The sequence below is a fragment of the Elephantulus edwardii genome, unplaced genomic scaffold, assembly GCF_000299155.1.
Source record: "Elephantulus edwardii isolate Elephantulus edwardi_28Jun2011 unplaced genomic scaffold, EleEdw1.0 scaffold00226, whole genome shotgun sequence".
Taxonomy (NCBI): Eukaryota; Metazoa; Chordata; class Mammalia; order Macroscelidea; family Macroscelididae; genus Elephantulus; species Elephantulus edwardii.
Genome location: NW_006399976.1, coordinates 31,078 through 54,515, shown reverse-complemented (window position 1 = coordinate 54,515; position 23,438 = coordinate 31,078). Strand labels below are relative to the sequence as shown.

At 49.2% G+C, this 23,438-nt stretch overlaps 1 protein-coding gene across 1 annotated transcript in view; it reads left to right on the top strand.

Annotated features, from left to right (window-relative positions):
* The window catches only part of KCNN1 (potassium intermediate/small conductance calcium-activated channel, subfamily N, member 1), a 33,147-nt gene extending 12,833 nt beyond the window's left edge, over positions 1-20,314 (top strand). The window contains exons 3-9 of the mRNA XM_006898255.1: positions 2,572-2,990; positions 5,613-5,754; positions 6,786-6,896; positions 14,818-14,945; positions 18,106-18,114; positions 18,466-18,535; positions 20,022-20,314. Coding sequence (XP_006898317.1) covers positions 2,572-2,990; positions 5,613-5,754; positions 6,786-6,896; positions 14,818-14,945; positions 18,106-18,114; positions 18,466-18,535; positions 20,022-20,276 — 1,134 coding nt within the window. The 3' untranslated portion in view covers positions 20,277-20,314. The remainder of the gene's footprint in view (positions 1-2,571; positions 2,991-5,612; positions 5,755-6,785; positions 6,897-14,817; positions 14,946-18,105; positions 18,115-18,465; positions 18,536-20,021) is intronic.
* Positions 20,315-23,438: the final 3,124 nt, after the last annotated feature.

The window sequence follows — 23,438 nt, the reverse complement described above, 5'->3', positions numbered from 1 at the left end:
TTAAAAAAAATTATTTTATTGTTGCACAATTTCCTTCCTCCTCCACCCCCCAGTCCACTTTGCCATGTACCTCTTGTTCTGGACTGTTGTCATGCAAATAATACCTAATAATATATTCCTTTTAAATAGTTCTTTTCCTCATCTGTTTCAATACAATGTTCATTATTTATCCCCTCTTTTCTTAGTTTCTCCCCAACCCCCAATGTCAGTCCTGTTTTATAACAGTGGCACTATGCAGTATTTGTCATTGTGTGACTGAGATAGTTCACTCAGCGTAACATCCTCCAGGATCACCCATTTTGTATACTGTTTCATGGTTTCCTTGTTTTTCAAGGCTGCATAGTATTCCATTGTGTGAATATACCACAGTTTCTCTGTCCATTTTGTTGATGGGCACTTGGGTTGTTTCTGTCTCTTTGCTATTGTGAATAACGCAGCAATAAATATAGACATGCGTATATCTGCTTGGGTGGCAGTTCTGGTTTCTTTAGGGTATATTCACAGTAGTGGAATTGCTGGGTCATGTGGTATTTCTATTTGCAACTTTTTGAGAAAGCGCCATACTGCCTTCCATAGTGGTTGTACCATTTTACATTCCCACAAACAGTGAATGTTGTTGTTGTTGTTAGGTGCTATCAAGTCGAGTACAACTCATAGCAACCCTATGAACAAAATATCTGAACCCAGTCCTGTCCTGTGCCATCCTCACACTTTGTGACACTCCAGAGAGCACTCTGGCTGCATCCTCGCCAAGACCTATCTGTTAATTCTCATGGCTGTCCATGGTCTGTGATGAGCACAATTAAGCGCTCTGAGATTCCCATTCTTCTCAATGTCAGCCATAACTTATGATCGACACAGTGAAATGCCTTTGCATAGTCAATAAAGCATAAATATATATTCTTCTGGTGTTCTTTATTTCAGCCAGGGTCCTTCTGACATCAGCGATGATTTCCCTGGTGTCATGGCCTTTTCTAAATCCTGCTTGAACATCTGGCAGTTCACTATCTATGTACTGTTCTAGCCATTTTTTAATGGTCTTCAGCAGTATTTTGCTTGTATGTGATATTAATGATATCTGATAGTTTCCACATTCTGTTGGATCACACTTTCTTGAGAATGGGAAAAATTTGGACCTCTTCTTATCCATTGGCCATATAGCTGTCTCCAAATTTCCTGGCATAGACTGGTGAGCATATTCAGGGCTGCATCTGTTAATTGAAATAAATCAGTTGGTATTCCATTCCTGGGGCCTTATTTTTACCAATTCCTTTAGTGCAGCTTCAAATTCCTCCAGCATCCTAGTGTAGTGTCCATTATATTCGTAGTCTTACCTTACTCTCCTCCTCTCCCATGTCCATCCTATTTTTGTTACAGTGGCCGTATGCAGTGTTTGTCCTTTTGTGACTGAGATATATCACTTAGCATAATGTCTTGCATACAAATACTCTTAACCACTAGGCTGATTGGCAGCATCATGATAGGGAGTGAAGAGATTGAGATTGTTAACAGCTTCAGGTTGCTTGGCTCCACCATCAGCACTCTTGGTACCAGCAGCTAGGAAATCAAAAGACAAATTTACTGTCAGGGACCTTTCCAGAGTACTGCAGAGTGATGATGTCAGTCTGGAGACTAAGGTGCTCCTGGTCCAGGCCATAGTCTTTGCAATTACTTGTTATGAATCAGAAAGTTGGACAATGACTAGGGATGATAGAAGGAGAATTGATGTCTTTGAGCTGTGGTGCTGGACAAGAGTATAGAATATACCATGGATGGCTAGGAGAACAAACAGGTTTGTTCTGGCGAGGCAAAAACCAGGTTCATCCTTGGAGGCAAGGATTCGGAAGCTCCGTCTGAAATAATTTGGGCGTGTTGCAAGGAGGGACCAGTCCTTGGAGACAAACATAAAGCTTGGGAGTGTGAAGGAACAGCACAAGAGAGGAAGACCATGGAGGAGATGGATTGACTCAGTGACTAGGGTAATGGAAATAAGGTGTGTCAGGGATAGTGAGGTTGGCATAGGATAGAGCAGGGTTCAGAGCTGTTGTACATAAGGCCATTATGAATTGCAAGTGCAACAGCACATAAAAACAATGTCTTCCAGATTCATCCATGTTGTGTTCAAGTTCACTGATTTTTAATCATGTGTAATATCCCATTGTGAGGATGTAAGAATTTATTGTTTCCATCCATTTTTGTTTTTCTTCCCGCTGGGAGAGACCAGTAGATGGTTGTTTGCAAACTTTTTAAAACCCCAGTTGCTACTTTCCTAAGCAAGATGTAGAACATTGTGTTTGTGGGCTATGTTATGCCAGTTGATCTTGTAGTCTCCTGGGACTGGGGTCCTGTGATCCAAGGACCAGCAGCTGAGTCCCTCAGGGCCAACAAGGCCGGGTCACATGACACATGTTTGTATAACACTTTGAGAAAAGCAGCTAAGGGCTCTTAGGTTTGAATTGTGACCCAGGAAGTAGGGTGCGTCTCATGATAGATACAGCTGGGCTGGGAACGAATCGAGGCCCCTGGGGGCAGTGGGGCTGAGGCCCACCTGCTGCCCGCTCGGCCCTGCAGCTGTTCATGGTGGACAACGGGGCCGACGACTGGCGCATCGCGATGACCTGCGAGCGGGTGCTGCTCATCTCGCTGGAGCTGGTGGTGTGCGCCGTGCACCCGGTGCCCGGCCACTACCGCTTCACGTGGACGGCACGGCTGGCCTTCACATACGCGCCGTCGGAGGCCGAGGCGGACGTGGACGTGCTGCTGTCCATCCCCATGTTCCTGCGCCTCTACCTGCTGGGCCGCGTCATGCTGCTGCACAGCAAGATCTTCACGGACGCCTCGAGCCGCAGCATCGGGGCGCTCAACAAGGTGACCTTCAACACGCGCTTCGTCATGAAGACGCTCATGACCATCTGCCCGGGCACCGTGCTGCTTGTCTTCAGCATCTCGTCCTGGGTTGTTGCCGCCTGGACCGTGCGCGTCTGCGAGAGGTGCGTGGTCGCTCCGGCGCCCTGACCCCAGGGACCCAGGGCTGCCCTGGTCACCATCTGTCACCCAGACCCAGGATCCCTGTGGTCCCTGTGGACCTTGGGGGCATGGCGCACCCTGACCTGGGGCAGCAGAGAACCATATGTAGCCCATGACCTCAGGGACCTCAGAGCTGAGGCTCCATCTCCCTGACCCCAGGACACTAGTGACCCTCTTGTCCAGCCGTGACCTCGGGGACCCTGGGGTCATCATCTCAACCTTCCTGACCCTGGGACCCCTGAGACCCCCTGCTTAGCCCCATAACCCTGGGGACCCTGAGCTCTCCCAACCATTGCTTCTGTGTTCATGACCTATAACCTCTGTGGCCTTGTGCTAGCCCAAGATCTTGGGGACCCAGGAGCCATCATTTCTGTCCCTTGTGGCCCCAGCTACTCTCCCCCTTACCTCCCTCTGGGGCCCTAGTCCTTCCTCCCTCACCCCTAGGCCCTCCAACCTGGGGGATAGCTTCTGACCTCTGGCCTGGGCAGCAGAAAGGGGAAAGACCCTCCCAGCTCCCACGAGTAACCTGCTCTCCTTCTCCCCCTGCCCGCCGCGGATGTAGGGAAAACATGTGAGTCCCACCTCAGCTGTGTGCAGAGCTGCTGCCCTGCCCGCCAGGAATTTAAGATTAGCTGCCGCAGAGGGAGGTGGGGCTGGACCACCTGAGGCTGGGGGCTGAAGGGATCCCGGCACACCAGGCCTAGGTCTGGGGGCTCAGTCTGGATGGCAGAAGGCAAGCTGCTCCAGGTGCTGTGTCCCACTGAGCCTCCAAGAGAGGAGGACAGAGTCAGTATTTCCCCACGGGCTTAGGGTCTTATTGGTCTTCTAACTACATAGGGAGACCCTAGTCCTCTCCCGCAGATGATGGGGTTTGAGGCTGAATGAGTCTGGCCTCACTTCAGGGCCCATCAGAGTTGGTTCTGAGCAGACGCAGCTTATAGATGAGGAAACTGAGAAGCAAACGGGTCCCCAAGAGCTTATTCTAGAAACATTCCTCCTCTTGGGCTGTAAAGTGTGGCATGTGCAGCCCAGCCACTCAGGGCACGGGGTGACTTGTGGGGAGAGGATCTCACTAGGGAAGGGGCTGAGGCAGGTAGTACTGACACTGAGGTTCTGGGGGTCCCTGGGGTTGGCTCACCCCAGCTCCTCCTGCAGGCTCCCCCTCACCTAATACTGGTTTCACAGACAGACAACCTGGAGTCTGAGAGTTAGGATCTCTTTACATCCTAATATGTGCCCACCCCTCCCCCCAACAGGGCGGGACAAGGTAGAGGTCATGCTTAGAGGACATCACTATGGTTCCAGGCCAGGCCACCACGTTGGTGGGCATGGGCAGGGACGCGGGCAGCCAATCCTAAATTCTGAGCCCCGTGATGCTTGAAGTCCTACCTGCCTTGCTCTGCCCCTGCGGTTCTCGTCCGCGCTGCCCCTGCCTCCTGCATGCCCACGCTGCCCCCCCCCCGGGCAGCCCCCACCAGAGCCCCTGCTGGTCTCTAGTGTCTTGGTGTGAAACAGCATCCAGCCCATGGCCTCCTCCCAGTGAGCTGCCAAAAAGCATTGTAGTGACATCTGACTCCCCCAAAAGTGTGGACCTCAAGTAGCAGACCAGCTGGAGGGCTTCCACTGACTGCTGGATTTGGCCACCTCTGCTACATTTTGAGCTCTTACCCCTGGCACAGTCCCCATTGCCAGCTCCCTCTGTCCTTTCTGTGTCTCCCACCATTGGACTCTGCTGGCCAGTAGGTCACTTGTCCCCCAATACCCCCTGGCCAGTCTGGGCTCCCTGGGCAGCTGCCCAGGGGCCTTTGTGGGCAGGGGCCACACTGGAACAAACCTTCCTGTCATTCTTCGACCTAGCTCAGAGCACACAGGGTCCCAAGAGGCGAGTCCTTGTCTCTGTAGCCAAGATGACACCATTTCCCCTGGGGCCTTTGGGCTTGCCCACCTTGATCTCAAAAATAGAGTCCTGGGCCTCTCCTGGTACCCAGGACATGCACCCACCCAGCCCTCAGGGGGATTAAGGTGCAGGGTGTGCTGTACACCCAGCTACCCTCCTTCTCCAAGTTCCAGGTTCTTCAGCCTCTGCTTCCCATGTCTTCTTGTCTGGGCCTCCCTGGGTAGGGAAGTCCTTCCCGATGTCTGACTGGACTCCTCCTCGTCTCTGCGCCTTCACTCCCTGCCGCTTTTGGCACGTCTGGCCACCCATGTCACCGTTTGTCTCTGTCTGTCTGTGCAGGAAGGGTAGTGGGATTCTCTATCCAGGCTCCTCTGAGCCCCATAACCAGAGCCAAATGTTTTGGGCAGCATCTTGGGAGTCTGATAGAGGGAGAGGGTGGGAGGAATTTTGGGGAGGTGGGTGTAAGTACCCCAGGAATATGGGGCTGCCCAAAAGAAGACTACCCTGGGACTACCCACCCCACTCCACCTTGGAGTGCCCTTTCTCACCTTGATTCCCTAGACCGGTCCATTCCCGCTGTCACATCCCTACCCCATGAGACAGATCTCCCTGATGTCCTGGCCCCAACCCCGGGGGGTGTGAAGGCAGAGTCAACATGGATTGACTACCCCTTTCCTGGCTCCCCCAGGTACCACGACAAGCAGGAGGTGACCAGCAACTTCCTGGGGGCCATGTGGCTCATTTCCATCACCTTCCTTTCCATCGGCTATGGCGACATGGTGCCCCACACCTACTGTGGGAAGGGCGTGTGCCTGCTCACTGGAATCATGGTGAGGGGGGCTCCAGGGACGCCAGGAGGGGCCAGACTATGGGTGCCTGACAGAGGGAAGCTGCCTGTGTGATGGGCATCAAAGATCTTAGTTACCTAATGCTGCTGTAACAAAAATACCACACAGGGTGGCAATAATGAACATAAAGTTATTTTCTCACTGCTGGGGAAGCTAGGACTCTGAAGTCTCTCTGTCGACTCCCAGAGAAAACCCTTGTCTCAGATCTTGTCACTCATTTTCCTCAGGCCCTTTTGCTTCTAAAGACAATAGCAGTAGGTTAGCTTTTTGGTATCTTTACGGGAACAGGTTGTTAGGCGTTTTCTTTGTCAGAAGCACTGGTTGGTTTGAAACTTTTTGGTTAGCAGCTGAGAGCTTGGCCATTCCCCCGCCAGAGCCCCTCATCCACAGGTTTAAAACTGACCTGCCATGGCTATCCGACTCATAGTAACCCTGAAGGAAAGAGCCCCACAGGCCTCCCTAGACTGTAATCTTGACAGAGCTCACTGACATGTCTTGTGTGGAATGAATGGCTGGTGGATTTGAACCACTAAACTTCAGCTTAGCAGACTAATTTTTTTTTTAATGGAGTAAGTGAATTTGAGCTGCATGCCTTTGGGATGACAACACAGCTCTTTACCACAAAGCTACCAGAGCTCCCTTAATATGATGTGGACTGAAAAATGTCAAATGACATGGAGGCATGAATACCACTGTGAATTTGCCAAGGGTGATCAATGATGTTGAGGAAAAAGCATGTATCTCCTATGAGGAAGCCCTAGGCACAGTGGTTAAAGGGTGCAGCTGCTAATCAAAAAGAGCAGACTAATTCTTAACCCCGATACCTTCAGAACTTCCTCTCCACAGGTATAGGCGTTAGAATTCGTAGCACATTTTGGAAGGACCCCGTTCAGTTCATATTGAAAGTCCAGGTGTCAGAATCAGAGCAGGCTTCCTGGAGGAGGGGGTGTCTTACCTGTGGCCTGGGAGGAGCACTTGGCAGGACATTGAAGTGCCCTCTCCTCTGCATTCAGGGGGCTGGCTGCACAGCGCTCGTGGTGGCTGTGGTAGCCCGGAAGCTGGAGCTCACCAAGGCTGAGAAGCACGTCCACAACTTCATGATGGACACACAGCTCAACAAGCGGGTAAGGATCCATTCTCTGGTCCGCAGGGGTGAACCCCACTGCCTTCCCTCTGTACACACTGGGCATGCTGATGCCATCCACAGAGAGACTCAGACAGCCCGGCGCCTTCTGGACAGGCACAAATACCCAAGTGTAGTCATATAGCGAGGGACACTGAGGCCAGAGCCACTGCCTTGGTTTCCTGAATACAAATGGGGAAGCAGAGTCATGGAATTCCTGTGTGTAAGGCATGGAGGGAGTAGCTTGACTGGCTTGTGCCTGTTTCACCAGGTACAAAATAAGGGTGATAGTCATGTGTCAGATTCACAGAATTTACATGCACACAGCACTGGCCCATGGTGAGCTGAACTGTTAGGAACACACCCACCACACACGTATAGACGTTCAGACAGTCCAGCCTGCTCAGGCATGGGGCTCCTCTGACAGTTTCCAGAGATTTCTGATGCTTTCTGGGGTTTCATGTTTACTCGAACTGCCGTAACTAATTATTACACACACTGGATGACTTAAAGAATTTTTTCTTCTCTCCCTCTCTTATAGTCATTGTTGTTGTTAGGTGCTGTCAAGTTGAGTGCAACTCGTAGCGACCCTGTGACCAACAGCTCTAAATGCTGTCCTTTCCTGTGCCATCTTCACACTTCCTGACACATTAGAGTCCATTGCGGTAGTCACCATGTCAATCCACCTGGTCAAGGGTCTTCCTCTCCTTTGCCAACTCTCTACCCTTCCAAGCATCATGTCCTTCTCCAAGAACTGTGAGGCAAAGCCTCATCATTCTTGCCTCCAGAGAGCACTCTGGCTGCACCCTCTCCAAGACATATCTGTTCATTCTCTTGGCCGTCCATGGGATGTTCAGTGCTCTTCTCCAACACCGCAGCTCAAAGACATTGATTCTTCTATCATCCCTATTTATTGTTCAGATTTCAGATGCATAGCAAGTGATTGGAAAGACTATGGCATGAATCAGATGCACTTTAGTCTTCAAACTTATAACTCCTCAATAATTTGGAGAGGTCTCTAACCGCAGTCTTGTTTAGTGCAATACATCTCCTGATTTCCTGACTGCCTGTGCTAGTTGTAGAGACTGGAAGTTCAAATGTAAGGTACTTGGATTGAATGTGTAGCTCTGGTAGCAGAGTGGTTAAATGACTTACTGCCAAACAATAGGTTGTCAGATTGAACCCAACAGTCTGCGGTTGAAAGATGTGGCCATCTGTTGTTGACCAAAGGAAACGACAGAGCTGGGGACATTCAGGAATGGAGATCAGGCTAGAAAGCGTAAAGGCAGGGGGCTAACAGCTGGGAGAAAGGAAGCCTATACTACAGTTAGAAATAGTAATTTCTTCTTAATTAGGTTTATGGGGTCTCTGTGGGAAGCCAAGTATCAAATTTCATATTAATGATAAACCAAATGCTGTAGCAGGATATAAGGGAGGCGTAATACAAGCTGGAGTTCACACTGAGGCACTAAGCCATTCCTTAAGAGTCTTAGTTTGTATTTACTGAATCCCGCCCTCCTGAGATTAGCATGTTGTTATGTGCCATCGAGTCGCTTGCAACGCATAGCGACCCTATGTACAACAGCCCTAAACTCTGCTCTGTCCTGTGCCAATTTCGCACGGTCTCTGACACTCCCATCCTGATTATCCCAGTCACTGAATCATTCCACCTCATAGAGGGCCTTCCCCTCCTGCGCTGTCCCTCCACCGTCCCAAGCATGATGTCCTTCTCCAAGGACCGGTCTCTCCTCACGGAGCCTCAGAATCCTTGCCTCCAAGGAGCCACCCCGGTTTAACCCTTCCCAGGACAAATCTGTTTGTTTTCCTAGCAGTACATGGTACTCTCAATACTCTTCTCCAGCATCACAGCTCAAAGGCATCAATTCTCCTTCTGTCCTCCTTGGTCATTGTCCAACTCTCTGGTGCATAACAAGTGATTGTGAAGACCATGGCCTGTATCAAATGCACCTTAGTCTCCAGAGAGACACCACTGCTCTTCAGTACTTTGGAGAGGTCCCTAACAGCAGACTTTCCCCTGGCAATGCGCCTTTTAATTTCCTGGCTGCTGGTGCCAAGAGTGTTGACTGTGGAGCCAAGCAAACTAAAGCTGTGTACAATCTCAATCTCTTCACCATCCATCCTGATGCTTCCAACTGGTCCAGTGGTGAGAATCTTTGTCTTCTTGACATTGAGCCTCAATCCATATTGTAGGCTGCAGTCCTTGACCCTCTGCAGCAGGTGCTTCAGGTCCTCTTCGGTTTCAGCAGGCAGGGTTGTATCATCTGCATAACGCAGATTGTTGATAAATTGTCCACCAATCTTGACCCCACATTTCTCCTCATAGAGAACCTATATGCAGAACAGAGATTAGCATAAGGTAAACAATAGAGATGAACTCCGCCTCATCTGCAAAAGACTTCCCCCTGATCCTTTGTTTTTGTTTTCTATTCCCTTGTCATTTTCCTTTGTTTACCTTCCTGATGATTCTCAATAAATACACAGAGAGGCATGGCTTTGAGAGCTTCAGTCATCGGAAATGCTGGCCCTCTGTGTTTACTCCCATCTCATTCTTGGCTATCTGTCTCATTATTACTTTACCCTCAGTCTGAAACAGGTCCCTATTCCTGGGGGCCTGAAAGCCACTGATTATCTTTATTATAAATAGGTATTGGAGCATCAAACTAATGAACTACTTTCGATAATGGAGTGTTAAGAATATATGCCCAATAGCTAGCATTACCTGCCATTCCTACCTACCTCATAACAGCAAGCATAGGTAAAAACAAATGTTCAGCAGATACTGATTTTCCTGTTTTCTGTAATACTTTTTCCCCCTTCTATTATTAACTTATTTATCTGGCCCTATGTAGGTATATCAGCCTTTTTTAGTCTCTGGTATTGGTTCCTGTGTTTGGCACTGCTCCAGTGTCATCAAACCCATCCATTCCGCAACTCTGTCCTCGTAGTAGTGTGGCCTCTTTCAACTCATCTCAGGATTTCACATTTCAGAAGGGAACTCACAATGTTTCTGAGCCTTTAGAGACATAAGCAAATCCTTGACCCCACCTAATAACAAATCCCTTTTTCCATTCGTTAGTTAGAATTTCCCTAAAATAAATAGGCTGATTTAATTCTTCAGATGATTATAATATCCAATATCTTTTAGCTGGAGTTTCTCCTTTTTCATTACCACTTAAAAATTTAATGTAAATAAGGCTTTTTATTTTTAATAGTTAGAGGAGATGCCATTCATCCTATCCCATATTCCCCCTTTTGTTTTTCTTCAGCATAATCTGTAAAGTCAAATTAGCTCTTTCTATTATAGGTTGGCCTTGAGGGTTATAAGAAATACTTGTAATAAGATTATTGTTCCATTTTTTGAGATTATTGTTCCATTTTTTGAGATTATTGTTCCATTTTTTGAGTAATTCTTGTGTTTTCTTAGAAATATAAGCAGGAACATTATCAGTTTTAATACTTGATGGAAGATCCATCACATTAAAAGTTTCAATTAAATGTTGAATTACATACTCTGATTTTTCTTCTGACAAAGCACTGACCCATTGAAAGCTTGAAAAAGTATCAATAGTATGGTGAACATACTGTAACTTCCAAAATGATGGAATATGAGTAACATCCATTTGCCATAATACAGTTCATCTGTCACCTCTAGGATTGACTCCTTTTTCATAAGGTGGCACATAAATGGAACAGCACTGAGGACATCTTTGTATCATTTCTCTAGCTTTCCTGGAAGTCCAGAATGAGCTCAAATATGAGTGAGATATATATATATATATATCTATATATATATATATCTATCTTGTTGATGAATTAAAACTTGTAGCATAGTAAATAACATACTAATATTAGTATCTTGAGAAGGAATATATACTGTTTCTATGTTTCTAACAGTAAATTCAGCATATATTTCAATGACTATATTCAAAGGAAAATTGTTATGTTGCAGTAACATAATAATAGCATATAATTCATCCTGTTGAACTGAAGTCAAGTTAGTTTTAACTATTTTATTGCCTTTACCATTAGTATAACCTGCATAACCCATCTTATTTGCTTCTGTATAAATATCTGCTTGCAAAAATGAGGTTTTTACTTTCATTGGTAGTATCCAATTAGTCTGTTTTAGAAATTGTAGTTGTTTATCTAAGGGATAAGTATTAGAGATTTTTCCTATATAATTTGCAAAAGCTTCCTGACAATAGTCTGATCTTTTCTATAAATTATTGATCTGTGAATATGTGAAAGGGACTATAATTTACTCTGCGTCAGCAGCCATTAATTGACATAGTCTCAACCAACCTATATGGATGTGATCACAGATTTTTATTTCACTATATGAAACTAATTTTTTATTACACTTATTTCCCAAAAATACCCATTCAATAATTTTATTTTTTAATGTAATATTCCAGTGGGAGAGTGTAATGGATGAATAACAATCAGTTTTACAGGCTTATTTAAATCTATGTGATCTTGAGCTTCATGTATCCTATAATTTTTAATTCCTTTTCTCCTTCAGGCATAAGTTTTCTAGAGCTTTTAAGAAGGACCTTCTAAGATTTGGAATAAATTTTGTAATTGATATGTAGAAATACCTAGACTAGGTCATAACCAAAATATCACCCAATAATTTTTTATAATAATTTAGAATATGCAAAGTGTCTCTTTGTATTTTTTGAAGAATACTCTGATCTTTCTAATAGGGATCCTAAGTATTTATAAGGTTCAGTGGTTTGTATTTTCTCAGTTGCTACTTGTAATCCATATTCCTGAAAGATTTCTGTAGACTTATTATATATGAAGATTGCAATGTATTCGAATCAGAACGAGAAAACAATATTGTTAGGTCTTCGCACTGGACATAAGGCCAAGGACTCAAGGAAGGGACCAGAGAAAGAAAGAAAGCTAAAGAAACTTTATTAAGGAGGCTCCCAGGCAGGATTCCTTGGTCTGCAGAGAGAGATAGGCAGAGAGACAGACCAGGGAAATACCATGCCTTAAGGTTCATTCGGGCAAGTTTTTATACTAAGGGTCTTTGGGGGGGGGAAGGGGGGGACATTCCATTTTGGTTTATCCAGGTGGGTGGTCTTCTAGGTAGAGAAGAGAGGGGCCCGCCATGGTAGTTTGGTCAGATGGGTGAGGCTGTTCACCTCCTTTGCTGACATGTTGATATTCTTTGAATCCTTTGTTCTCCCTTTGACCTTGGTCTGGCCTGACAAATTTATCATCCATATAATGAATAATTAAAGAATGAGGAAATAATTTTCTTAAAAGCGCTAATGGCTGATTTATAAAGTACTGGCACATATTCAGACTGTTCAACATTCTTTGGGGGAGAACTTTCCAAAGAAGTCTTTTAGAAGGTTTATGATTATTAATAGTGAGAATAGTAAAAGCAAGTTTTTCTCTGTCTTTAGTTTGCAATATAATATTTTTAAAAAAATCTTTAAGAACAATAACAATAATTGGACATCCCTCAGGTATCATAGAGGGAAGAGGCTGTCCAGGTTGTAAAGCACCCATAGGCTGTATTACTTCATTAATTTTCTTTAAATCAGTTATCATTCTCCATATACCTTATTTCTTTTTTATTAAAAACACTGGAGAATTCCAAGGACTAGTGGTTTCTTCTATATGACAGGCTAGATATTATTCTTGAATAAATTGTTCCCAAACCTCTAATTTCTCTCTAGTTAAGGGCCACTGCACCACCCAGTTTGGTTTATCTGTTAGCCAAGTTAAGGGGAGATTATAATGAGGAACAATGGCCCTCATTATAAATTTGGGTATCCTAATCCTTCCCATGATAGATTAGATTTAGGCTTTTGAAAACTAGTGAATCCTTGTTTCTTTTTTCCTGTCTTTCTGGAATATAATTCATATTTAGCATCTTTTTTTTTTTTTTTTTTGCTGGAGTCAAAATAGTGGGAATTTGTAATGTTGCTCCCCACTGAGATAATAAATCTCTGTATCATAGAGTAATTGTAATATCAGCTACAAAAGGTTGCACTTTACCCTTTGGACCTTCTGCTCCTTCGCATTCCAAGACACATTCGCTCTGTTTGACTCCAGTCATAGGGTATCAAAATGTTCCATCGACCAAAGGAAAAGATAGAGATGGGGACACTCAGGAATCGAAGTCAGGCAAGAAAGTGTGAAGGCATGGGGCTAACAGCTGGGAGAACTGCAGTCCCTATGCTACACCATTCTGGGTTTTTATTGAGAATCAAAAGAGAATCAAAAGGGAGTAAACAAAAACAAAGGATCATGGTAAAATAAATCACAAAGAGAAATCTTTTGTAAATAAGGCAAATCTCTATTGTTTACCTTATGCTTATCTCAGGAGGGAAGGATTTAATAAATACAAACTAAGAATTATGGAAATGCCCAAGGTCTGCCTTGGCATTTAACCTCTGTGAAGCCCAAGGTCTTCCTTGGTGCTACAGGTGGAATTCTGACTTGTATCTACGCCTCCTTCATCTTCTGATGCAGCATTTGGTTAAATATTAATATTAAATCTGATATTTGGCTTTCCACAGCTGTCTGCTTCCAGAAAGATTAACAGCCTTTGGAACACTTGAAGCACTTCTCTGTGGTCCTATAAGGTCACAATGAGTTAGAATCAACTTGACCACAGGGGGATGTGGATTCAGTTGTATCCCCTAAAAACAGGAAATCTAACTCCGAGTTCCTATCAACGTGACTTTGTCTGGAAATAAGATCACTGAAAATGTTATATATTAGGTTATATGAGATCATACTATTGGAGCAATTCCTAATCCCACATAAGTGTATCTTTATGAAAGAGAAGAGACCAACAGGGAACTCCTCTGTTTGAGGTTAATGATGCCACAGCTGTGAGTCAAAGGATGCCAGGAAAGACAAGAGGGGACCATCCCTCAATCCACCAGAGGGTGGTCATGCTGGCACCCCAAATCTGGCTCCTGGCCTCCAGAACCATGGATAGATGTTTATTATTAAAACCCATGTCCAGCCCCAGCAGACACACACATGTGAGGGCTCAGGAAGATTGTTCCTCCCAGCGGTGCTGATGGAGAGAACCTGTTCGATGTCTCTCCCCTCCCTGCCATGGCTCCCTAGCAGCCCTTGCTGGTATATAGCTTGTGGCAGGGTCCCACCAGTCTCTGCCTCCATCATCACGTGGCCATTGTACAAGGACCCCAGTCACTTTGAACCAAAAATAAACTAAACTAAAATTTGCCTCTGTTGAATCAGTGCCATCTGGCAGTGATCCCATGTGTTGGACAGAACTGCCCCATGGGGGTAGGGGTGGGTAGAGGGAGTGGTTTCCTGGCTGTGTTCTTTACTAAAGCAGATGGCCAGGTCTCTCTTCTACAGTGCTGGGTAGGCTCAAAATACCAAGCTTTAGTTTACACATCAAGCACAGACTGTGTCACCCAGGGACTTAATGCTGTTGTCAGGTGCCTTTAAGTTGCCTAAGACTCAGCCATGACCCTGTGAACAACAGATTGAAATTTTGCCCTATCCTGTGTTATTCTCCCAGTCTTTACCATTCTCAGTCCCACTGGAGATTTATGACCCACCCAAGGGATAACCTGGGATAGGGCAAAGTTCCAATCTGTTCTTAGAGTTGCTTTGAGTCAGCTCAACAGCACCTAACAACAACATAAACTAGAACAATATGACCTCAGCTTAGCTAATTCCATCTGCCAACCTTATTTCCAACTGAGGTCATGTTCTAAGACTATGGGTGGACATGAACTTTTAGGGAACACCAAGGTCAGTCATCTCCTGTGTGAGTTGCTGCCTCCAGAATACCACTGGAGGGTCAGTTATGAGTTGGTTCCATCCCCATGGCACATAACATCCACCTAGTACAGTGCCTGTTCTCAAGACCTGCTCTTTCCCGGCCCCAGGTGAAAAACGCCGCTGCTAACGTTCTCAGGGAGACGTGGCTCATCTACAAACACACCAGGCTGGTGAAGAAGCCAGATCACTCCCGGGTTCGGAAACACCAGCGTAAGTTCCTCCAAGCCATCCATCAGTAAGTCCTGCCCCTTCCCGCTCACGTTTCTGTGTCTACGTGGCATGGAGGCAGCCTTGGCCCGAGGGAGGAGCCACAGGCCAGGCCAGGCAGACCAGTGTAGCTCCACCACGGCCCCTCTCTAGACAAGGTGGCTTCTGTGCTGGGTGGAATGATGGGGCCAGGATACAGGTCAGCCAAGTTTTGGCCAGAGAAAGTGCCTAGAGCAATTGCCCCAAATAAGTCATGGAAGCTGCCCAATCTAAGAGACAGAAAGCGTATTTTCTTTCCTGAAGTAGCCGGAATGATTTTTACCTTTTGAACTATGAAGCAACTTCCCCTTCTTGCTTTGGGTGCCAGGGAACGAGAAATAAATTAGTGACCTGATCCACATGATCATGTGGGGTAATTAAATTACCAAATATCTTGATTATCTCTTTGTTCTGAGAATTATGTAATCAAATGGGTTTCCTCCTTGGCTATTCATTGGGGTAACTTTGGGGCTTTTTAATACCCATTTCCAGGCTGCACCCAGCACCATTTATAATAGATGCTGAGGTTCAAGGGGACCCCATGTAAGCAGTGTAGGGAGGAGGGAGGCCAGAGGCCAGATTGGGGAGAACAGCTGGTATAGGAATTGGAGTCCCTAACTTAGTCGGAAAGGAAAAAAGCATAACTCTGGAAAAGAAAAGGCTGTGGAGAGAGGAAGCTCAGGAGCTGAATTTTTTTAAAATATTAATCATTTGTGTCCTTTTAAAGAAATCTGTTTCATCAAGTTATCGAGTAAAAGGCACATACCCATTTTAACAAATGATTACATCAAAGAGGCTCTCACCACAGTCATAACAGACCACCAGAACCAAATTATGATCTTGAGTCTGTCCCAACTAAATTGAAAAGCAACTCAAGGGGACGGAGTTTCCTAGTCCCCTAACAATCTTGGTCTTTTCCACAGAGAAGGAACTCATTTATGTTTATTATCTTTGCTGTTACACTTGCATTTATTTCCAGGGCTTCAAACTAGCTCACACAGGTTCAGTCATGGCTTACAAAGTAAAACTGGAACAGACCCACATTTTTAAATTTGAAATGCTAGCCAGAAACAGGAAAAGTTACGGGAGAGACGGAGTGAACCCTTGCGGAGCCCGCTGTGTTAGGCTCACACGTCAGTCTGTGGGGAGCAGCTCAGGTTGACAGCTGCAGTCAGTGGCCATCTTTAAGCTGGCCACTGTTGTTTTCAGCCCAGAAAGTTAAGCGATCTGCCCTTCTTAAATCTCCTAGAGGGAGATTTAAGTTTCTGACAGGTTTTTGATCTGTTATTTTCCGTTTTAGCTAGCACTTTTGATTTCACTCACATTTTAAAACTTCAAATCCAATCCAGTGTCACTTTGTCAGTCATGACAGCCAGGCTGGGCTAGTGTGAAGCCCTGTTTATTTATTTCTAAGGATAATAATACCTACTGCATTGGACTGTTATTGTTATGTGTAATGGTTGTTGTTATGTGTTAACAACAGTCCCATGAAGTAGATGTTACCCTTATAAATAAATAAACAACAACAACAAAATAAATAAACAGCGCTTCAAACCAGCCCGGCCTTGGCCTTTTAAAAGTGATGGAGTAGCTTGCACCAAGCATGGTCCCGACCAGTCACTTGGTAAAGCTAGCACCCTGTTCCCCTACTCCCTGCATTTCCTTAAAAAACAGGGAGACTGGAACCCCATTTATCCTACACACCGAGGCATGCCACCTCTCAAAGAGCAGGGTGTGGTTACAAAAGGATTGGGGTGACCGGGTGCCTCACCCATACCTTCTTCTTAGTATTTTCCAGACCTGAGTCTGGACCTCACTTCTACCTTCGTGTTTATTTTATCATTTCACAGTCATTCCTTGTGTGGGCGGTATTCCCATCATGGAAGTCACAGATATGGTCCTGCTCTGGATTTCTCCCCAAAAGAAGTTTCCAGAAGTTCTTCTGAGGGGAGAGGATGGGAATTTAGATGAGCCAGGGAGAAGCTCGTGCTCTCTGAATTATCTGTGTCCCTTTGCCCTGACATAAAAATTGTCTTACCTACTTCTGCTGCCCCCCTAAAGTTACTCCCCAAGAATAGCTGACAAAATCAAGCAAATTTGATCCAAGGCCTGAAGGATAAATAGGACTTGAGTAAAAAAAAACTAAAGGAGAGAAATGTATACCACGTCATGGCCAGGGCCAAGGCAGAGAGACAGGGATGAGATGGTACCAGGGAAATGAGAGGTCTGACCTGTGGGCACAGGGGAGGCATAGCAGGTTCCTGAGTCAGAGCATCCCTGTGATTGGAAGATTATATTAACATCCAGTGAAGAAATGATTCCCAGGAGGGTTGTCTGAGGGGCTCAGCATGGGTTTGGGGGAGTCAAAAGGGCGGATCGAGGGACAAACGTGGGTTTGGATGTTGAAGGGGTGGACTGAAGGGTTTGGAGATTTCCAGACAAACCAGAAAAGAGTGTTCCTGGGAAAGGGCTTGTCAGGTCTTCCCGTCCCACTCTGTGACAGCCCTGGTCTGTGTCCTGTTGTCTCTCCAGACTGGAGACCTCAGGGGTCCTCTCATGGCTGGGTACCGGGGGGCCATTCTGGGTGCCTACCACACACAGGGCTTGAGCTCTCCAAATAATCCCACAAGACCACCTTACCTACAAAAGATGGCAGGAGGGGGAGGACACATCACCTCCTCCAAGGGCAGCTGCCCAGGACCAACGATGGGATAGCCTGTGAGGGTTCAAACCCTGCAGCTGCCATCACCCCTCTGAGCCTCACTTTCTTCCTTGGTAAGCGGCATGGCTGGAGTTTTCTGGGCTAAATGCCGCCACCTCGGAGCCTAGTTTCCATCACCCCATGAGGGCTCATGAGGTCTCAGCCACTCCACCTGTCCCCTCTGGGCACACGGGGCATGAGGGTATTTGCAGTTGTCCCAGTTGGAGGTAGAACTACTGAGGGGAGAAGACAGGTGTGTCCCCAAGGGACTAGCACCCTCAAAGCCTAGGCCCCCTCCCAGAGCATGGTGGCACCTCACCCCCGTTCAGGGCCCACCTGCTCTCAGGAGGCGTGGGTGGGAGGTGGGCAGGGGGTTGACCTGTGCTGCTGGCTCTGTTGAGATTAAAATTGCCTTGTGGTTTCTCTCTGCTCTGCCGGATCCCGTCAGGGCTCAGAAGTAAGTGCACTCTGGGGGCTCTGGTGGGGTGCTGGGGTGCATGGTGCTGGGGGAGCACATAAGGGAGCTCAGGGCATGCCATCTGTGGCCTTCAAGGCAAGCATGAGCCACCTCAGGGCCAAGGTCCTGAATAGGGTGTTATAGGGAGAGGCTGAGTCACCCCCAGATCCTGCTGCCCCCCTCATGTGTTTTACTAGGTGAAGGAAAGGGATTCAGGGGCCTGACTCCCCTACCTGCCCCCTGCCTGCATGTTTGGCAAGGTGACCCCAGGTGTGTGCATGGAGGAGTCCCAACCCCAGCTCTGAGCATCCCCTCACCCTGCTGCCCACGTGTCTTCCCCCCCACCCACAGGCTGCGGAGCGTGAAGATGGAGCAGCGGAAGCTGAATGACCAGGCCAACACGCTCGCTGACCTGGCCAAGGTGAGCCAGCAGGCGGAAGGGATGGGCCCCTGGGGACACAGGCCCTCTCTGCATGGGACCACTATGAATAGAGGTTTCCGGAAGCGCTAGAACAGAAGCTTCCAGAAGTCACCCTCGGTCCCTGTGACACAAGCAGGGCTGTCGGTCAGTGACCTGTGAGGGCTACACACGGGTTGGGGTGAGCTGGTGATAGGAGATGATCTGAGAGCTGACTGACTGACTCTCTAGCAGGTTTTCAGAGGCAGTGCGCTCACAAGAGAATATTGCCCATCTTTCTACCTCTGAGCAGCTGGTGGATGCAAACCACTTACCTTTGTGTTGGGAGAGCATTTCCTTAACACTAAGCCAACAGAGCTCTCTTGGAGGGGTCAGGGCCAAGCAAAGCTGTGGCACCTGTTCTGAGGCAGCTAGGAAAGGAGCTGTGTGGCTCTGAGGACCTGGTTCCTGTCCCTGCCCCTTTCCCACCCAGTGAAGTATTGAATTTTCCAGGTTTTTGAGGTGTCAGGGTAAGATGAGGGCCTCCAGAACCCCCTTGTAAGGGTTACAGCTGAGGGGTGTCCTCCACCTAAGCCCTGCCCAGCCCCTTCAGCCTACTGGCTGGAGGCCCTGCAATGCCACTCTTCTGCCACCTGGTGGCAGTGGCTGGCATTTGCTTCATGGGCTCTTCCCTGATCCAGGGCCACTGCAGCCTCCGCTTCCCTCTTCCATCCAGCCCGTGGGAAACAGTTGAGGTGGTAGCCATATGACTGATTGTCGTGGTCAGTGATGGTTGTTGATAGCCTGGTCTGTGCTCAGATCTGGACCTCAGGACTCCACCTTCCCGCTCAAATGCCTATTCTCCTCGCCAGATGAATACAGGGTTCCAACTGAGCCAGGGTCCTCTCACAGCCTCCCACAGCTATTGCCCTGAGCCCCTACAACCAACACTCCCCGATACTAGTAGATTGTGCGTTAGGGAGCCCAGGGGGCACTTCCAGGGGCACCTCCAGGAGAGCAAAAAGCTAAAGCCAAAAGGAACTCTGGGTCAGAGGCCCCCCCCCTCGTCCCACTCAGGTCACCTGCCTCCGCCCTGCTGGGGCAGGGAAAGCCTGGAATTTACCTGATCTGGGCCCTGGTGGGTGAGGAGAAGCTGGGGGAGGTCAGGTCTTTTCAAAGTGTGGGGACACCTCCCCAGGATGTGCTGTGTGACCAGTTCATACCCCTGTTAGCCCCTCAGTCCCTTTTGGTCTGCTCAGGACAGCTGGCCCTTGCTCTGGCATCCCAGGTCTGTCACCCGTTGCCCTTCCCGCCATCATTCCCTGGGCTTGAGCAAGAGACCTGCAGGGTTAGAATTCAGGTTAGTCCAGTAAGGATTAAGGCCAAGGCTTAGAGATAGGGCTAGTGCTAGGCAGTCCAGACTCACGGTCACCCTCAAGGGCTTCCCAACCCATCCCTGTCCACCAATCTCTGCCTGTCTCCCTCACTGTCCCTCTCCTATCTCCTACAGATCCAGAGTGTCATGTATGACCTGGTGGCTGAACTGCACGCCCAGCACGAAGACCTGGAGAGCCGCCTGACCACCCTGGAGAGCCGCCTGGACACGCTGGCCGCCTCCCTGCAGGCCTTGCCTGGCCTTGTCGCCCAAGCCATATGCCCCCCACCACCACCCCTGCCACCCCGGCCCAGCCCTGGGCCCCCAGCCCCGGCCACCTGGAGTCCCCTGAGCCGGCAGCTGCCCGTGGCCCCTTCAGACTGCGGGTGACGGCCCTGCCCGCCACCAGACCCCAAATCTTGGCCATCGTGTGGCCACCGCCTCCACACCGCCCAGGGGGCCTGTCCAGCGGCACCTCCAGGAGAGCAAGAAGCCGCAGCTGAGTCGGGCCCTGTGGCCCGGGGCTCCCGACCCACCCCGGCCTCCCGCTTCCACCCTGCTGGGACGGGGGGGAGGCCTGGAGCTTCCCCAGTCACCTGGCCCCCGGTGGGCAAGGAGCAGCTGGGGGGTCCTTGCCAATTCTGAATAAAGCAGGACCCGGAATTGCTGCTTGATGTGCATGGTAGGGTGGGGAGAATCATTACCCTCAAGGAGGTGGCATCTTGACCCAGAGGACCAGGGTCTTGGGTGGCCCCCACCCTATCCCCAATTGCTACTCCCATCCCAGTGGCTTCACCTCAATTTGAGTCATGGACAGCTCCCTGAGGACTCGCAGGACACCCCTCCTTCCTTCCCTCTGCCCTGCTGCCTTCGATGGGAGCCACCACAAGGCCCAGGGGGTACAGAATGGCATTCTGACATTCCCTGGACATGTACCGACTGCCTTCAGTACACAAGGATCAGGATGTAAATTGACCACAGTGACTCCTCACCAGAACCCGCTTTAGGCTAGGATGGGGAAACTGAGGCACAGTGCCATAAAGCTGTTTGCCTAAAGTCACCCAGGGACGTGTTGGAACCAAGTCACACTGGGGGCCCACAGGGCCAGGAAAAGGACATAAACGTAATGGTGGGCATTCTACTTGTGGTGGGGTTTGTGAGCAAAGGGATGTGGGGAGATCTTGGAGTCAGAGGATCCCTGACACATGCAACCCGAAAATTTCCCACCCTGGGCCTTGGGTATGGAGCTACAGGGCCAAGCTGAGGCAAGGTAGGGGCAGGCAGGCACTTGGAGGAGGAGGGTCCAAAATCGAGGAGGGGCAGGCTCAAGTGGGAATCAAAGTGGGGTGAGGGCAGGCCTGCAGTGGAATGGGCACAGGCCAACTAGAGGGAGGGTCAGCTGAGGTGGAGCCAGGTGTATGTGTTCTTGAGGGGGCAAACCAGGACAGGGAGGGAGGGACAGGTAAAGGTGGCCCACCTCAGGCCAAGGCGGGTAGGGCTGTATAGAGCAGGAGAACTGGTCCAGTCCTTGTAGGTGGGGAAGATGAGGGGATGGGGGCCGTTCATGCTCAGGGTAATCTGGGCCCAGCTGGTGAGCTCAGCCTGGTAGCCCCCCGATAAGGCACACACCGCCTGGACCCTAGAGATATCGCCTGGCAGGCAACTGCCAAGTGCTAAGACACAGTCAGAGAAAGGTCTGGGAGGTGATTGACACAGCTAAGACACTGGTTCAAGTCCTGCCTTTGCCATTGGAGGGGCTGGAAGTGGGCGTTCCCTGAGCAGTGGACAGGCAGCTAGGTCTTCCTCTGTGGTGAGTTTGAACTGCCAGCCTTTTGGTTAGCTGCCAAATGCCTTCAGCACAGTGGCACTCACTGAATGCTGGCACCAGTGCTCCCCACTAGGTAGTTCTGGGCAGATGAAACAGGCATCAGGAAGAGGAGACTTGCACCTGGGGCTCAAGTCCAAGTCCAAGGAGGTGCCAGCTGAAGCACAAAATGACCTTGAGTGGTGCTGCAAATTTGAAAAACGGATGTCTGAGGCAGCTCAGCAAGGGGGCGTCTATTCATCTTAAAATTGGAGGGAGTGTACACAATTTAGAGATTGCCTCTGGGCGGGCACTCACTAGACCTCTGGGTAGGTGGCTTCACCATCCTGTGCCTCAGGTTCCTCCCTCTCGCAACATGGTCTGGTGCTAGTGAAAAGCCCATCGTTTACATCCCGTTTCTTGTGTACCTCTGACATTCCATACATACTCACTGAACAAATGACGAGAAATTGAGGCCAGAGAAAATGCCTCCTCTACAGGGGAGGGGCAGCGCTAGGCTTGCCCACCCTTGAGGGCAGCCCAGTTCGACCGAAGAGACCCAGTAGGCAATCATAAACCCGATCGTAAAGAAATAAACAAGGCCCTTTGGGGACTGGGGGGCTCAGGGCGTGACGCTTGGGTGGAGATGCAGGAGGCGGAGTTTGGATCCGTGAAAGGGAGTTTCAGGAACCCGAATAACTAAGCTTGAAGGCAATGTGTTTGAGGATCAGCCGTGAGGCGAGGGGTATTGAGGAGGGGCAGATAGGGTAGCGGCTGGACTGAAGGGGTGGCAGGCTTGCGCGATCATAAAACGGATCCTCGTGGCCTCCGCCCGAGCAGCGCCGCCACACCTGCCCCCGCCCGCCTCTGACTCAACAGCGCAGACCCTGCACCAACAGGGCCCGCCCCGTTGGGGGTTGCAGAGTCAACAAGGAGGGCGCGCGGTCGGGGTGCGTCACGGGACAGGCGCCGCGACCAGGAAGTGGAGCCCGCGGCGCCTGCACTGATGCGCGCAGGCCAGAGAAAGTTGGAGAGCCCCAGGAGGCCGGGAGGAGCGCCGATCGCGGAGAGGGGCTGACACGGCCCGCCGCGCGCCCGGCCCGAGCCATGCGCCCCTGGGGCCTCCGCATCTTCGCGCTCGAGCTGTCCCGGGGCCCCGAGGGCGCGTACCGAGGCGGGGAGCGGCTGTGCGGCCGGGTGCTGCTGGAGGCGGCGGCGCCCTGAGAGTGCGGGCGCTTGAGGTGGCGGCGCGCGGCGGGGCGGCAGCGCACTGGCTCTAGGGACGCAGCGTGGGCGTCAACGCCGTGTCCAGCGACTACGCAGCCGCCCAGACACACCTGCGGCGGCGGCGGCAGCTGCTGCTTCGAGGTGAGCCACTCCTTCGTCGTCCACACTATCTAGGCCTCTCCTCGCCTCTCTTCCAGAGTTGGGAACCTTCAGATTTTGGGGTCCCCGTTAATGTAGTGTCTGGACACCCTTTTTTTCCCAGAGTTTTAGGACTTTAATTTGTCCCCCAAAGTCACTGAAGCAAAATTCAGGATAAATGGACACCCTTTTAAGATTCCTTGTCCAGGACTCCTTCCGTTTTAAAGGTTGTCTCCTAGGGAGACGTCTCTCAAGGGCGGGAACCGCACAAACGAGGGTCTAAAACTCTTGAGTGGTGTCAGAGCCCCTTCAAGACCCCAGGCATAGGGTTCATGATTTCCAAAGGACCACCCACTCTCGCTGTCCAGTGTCCCAGGCATCCC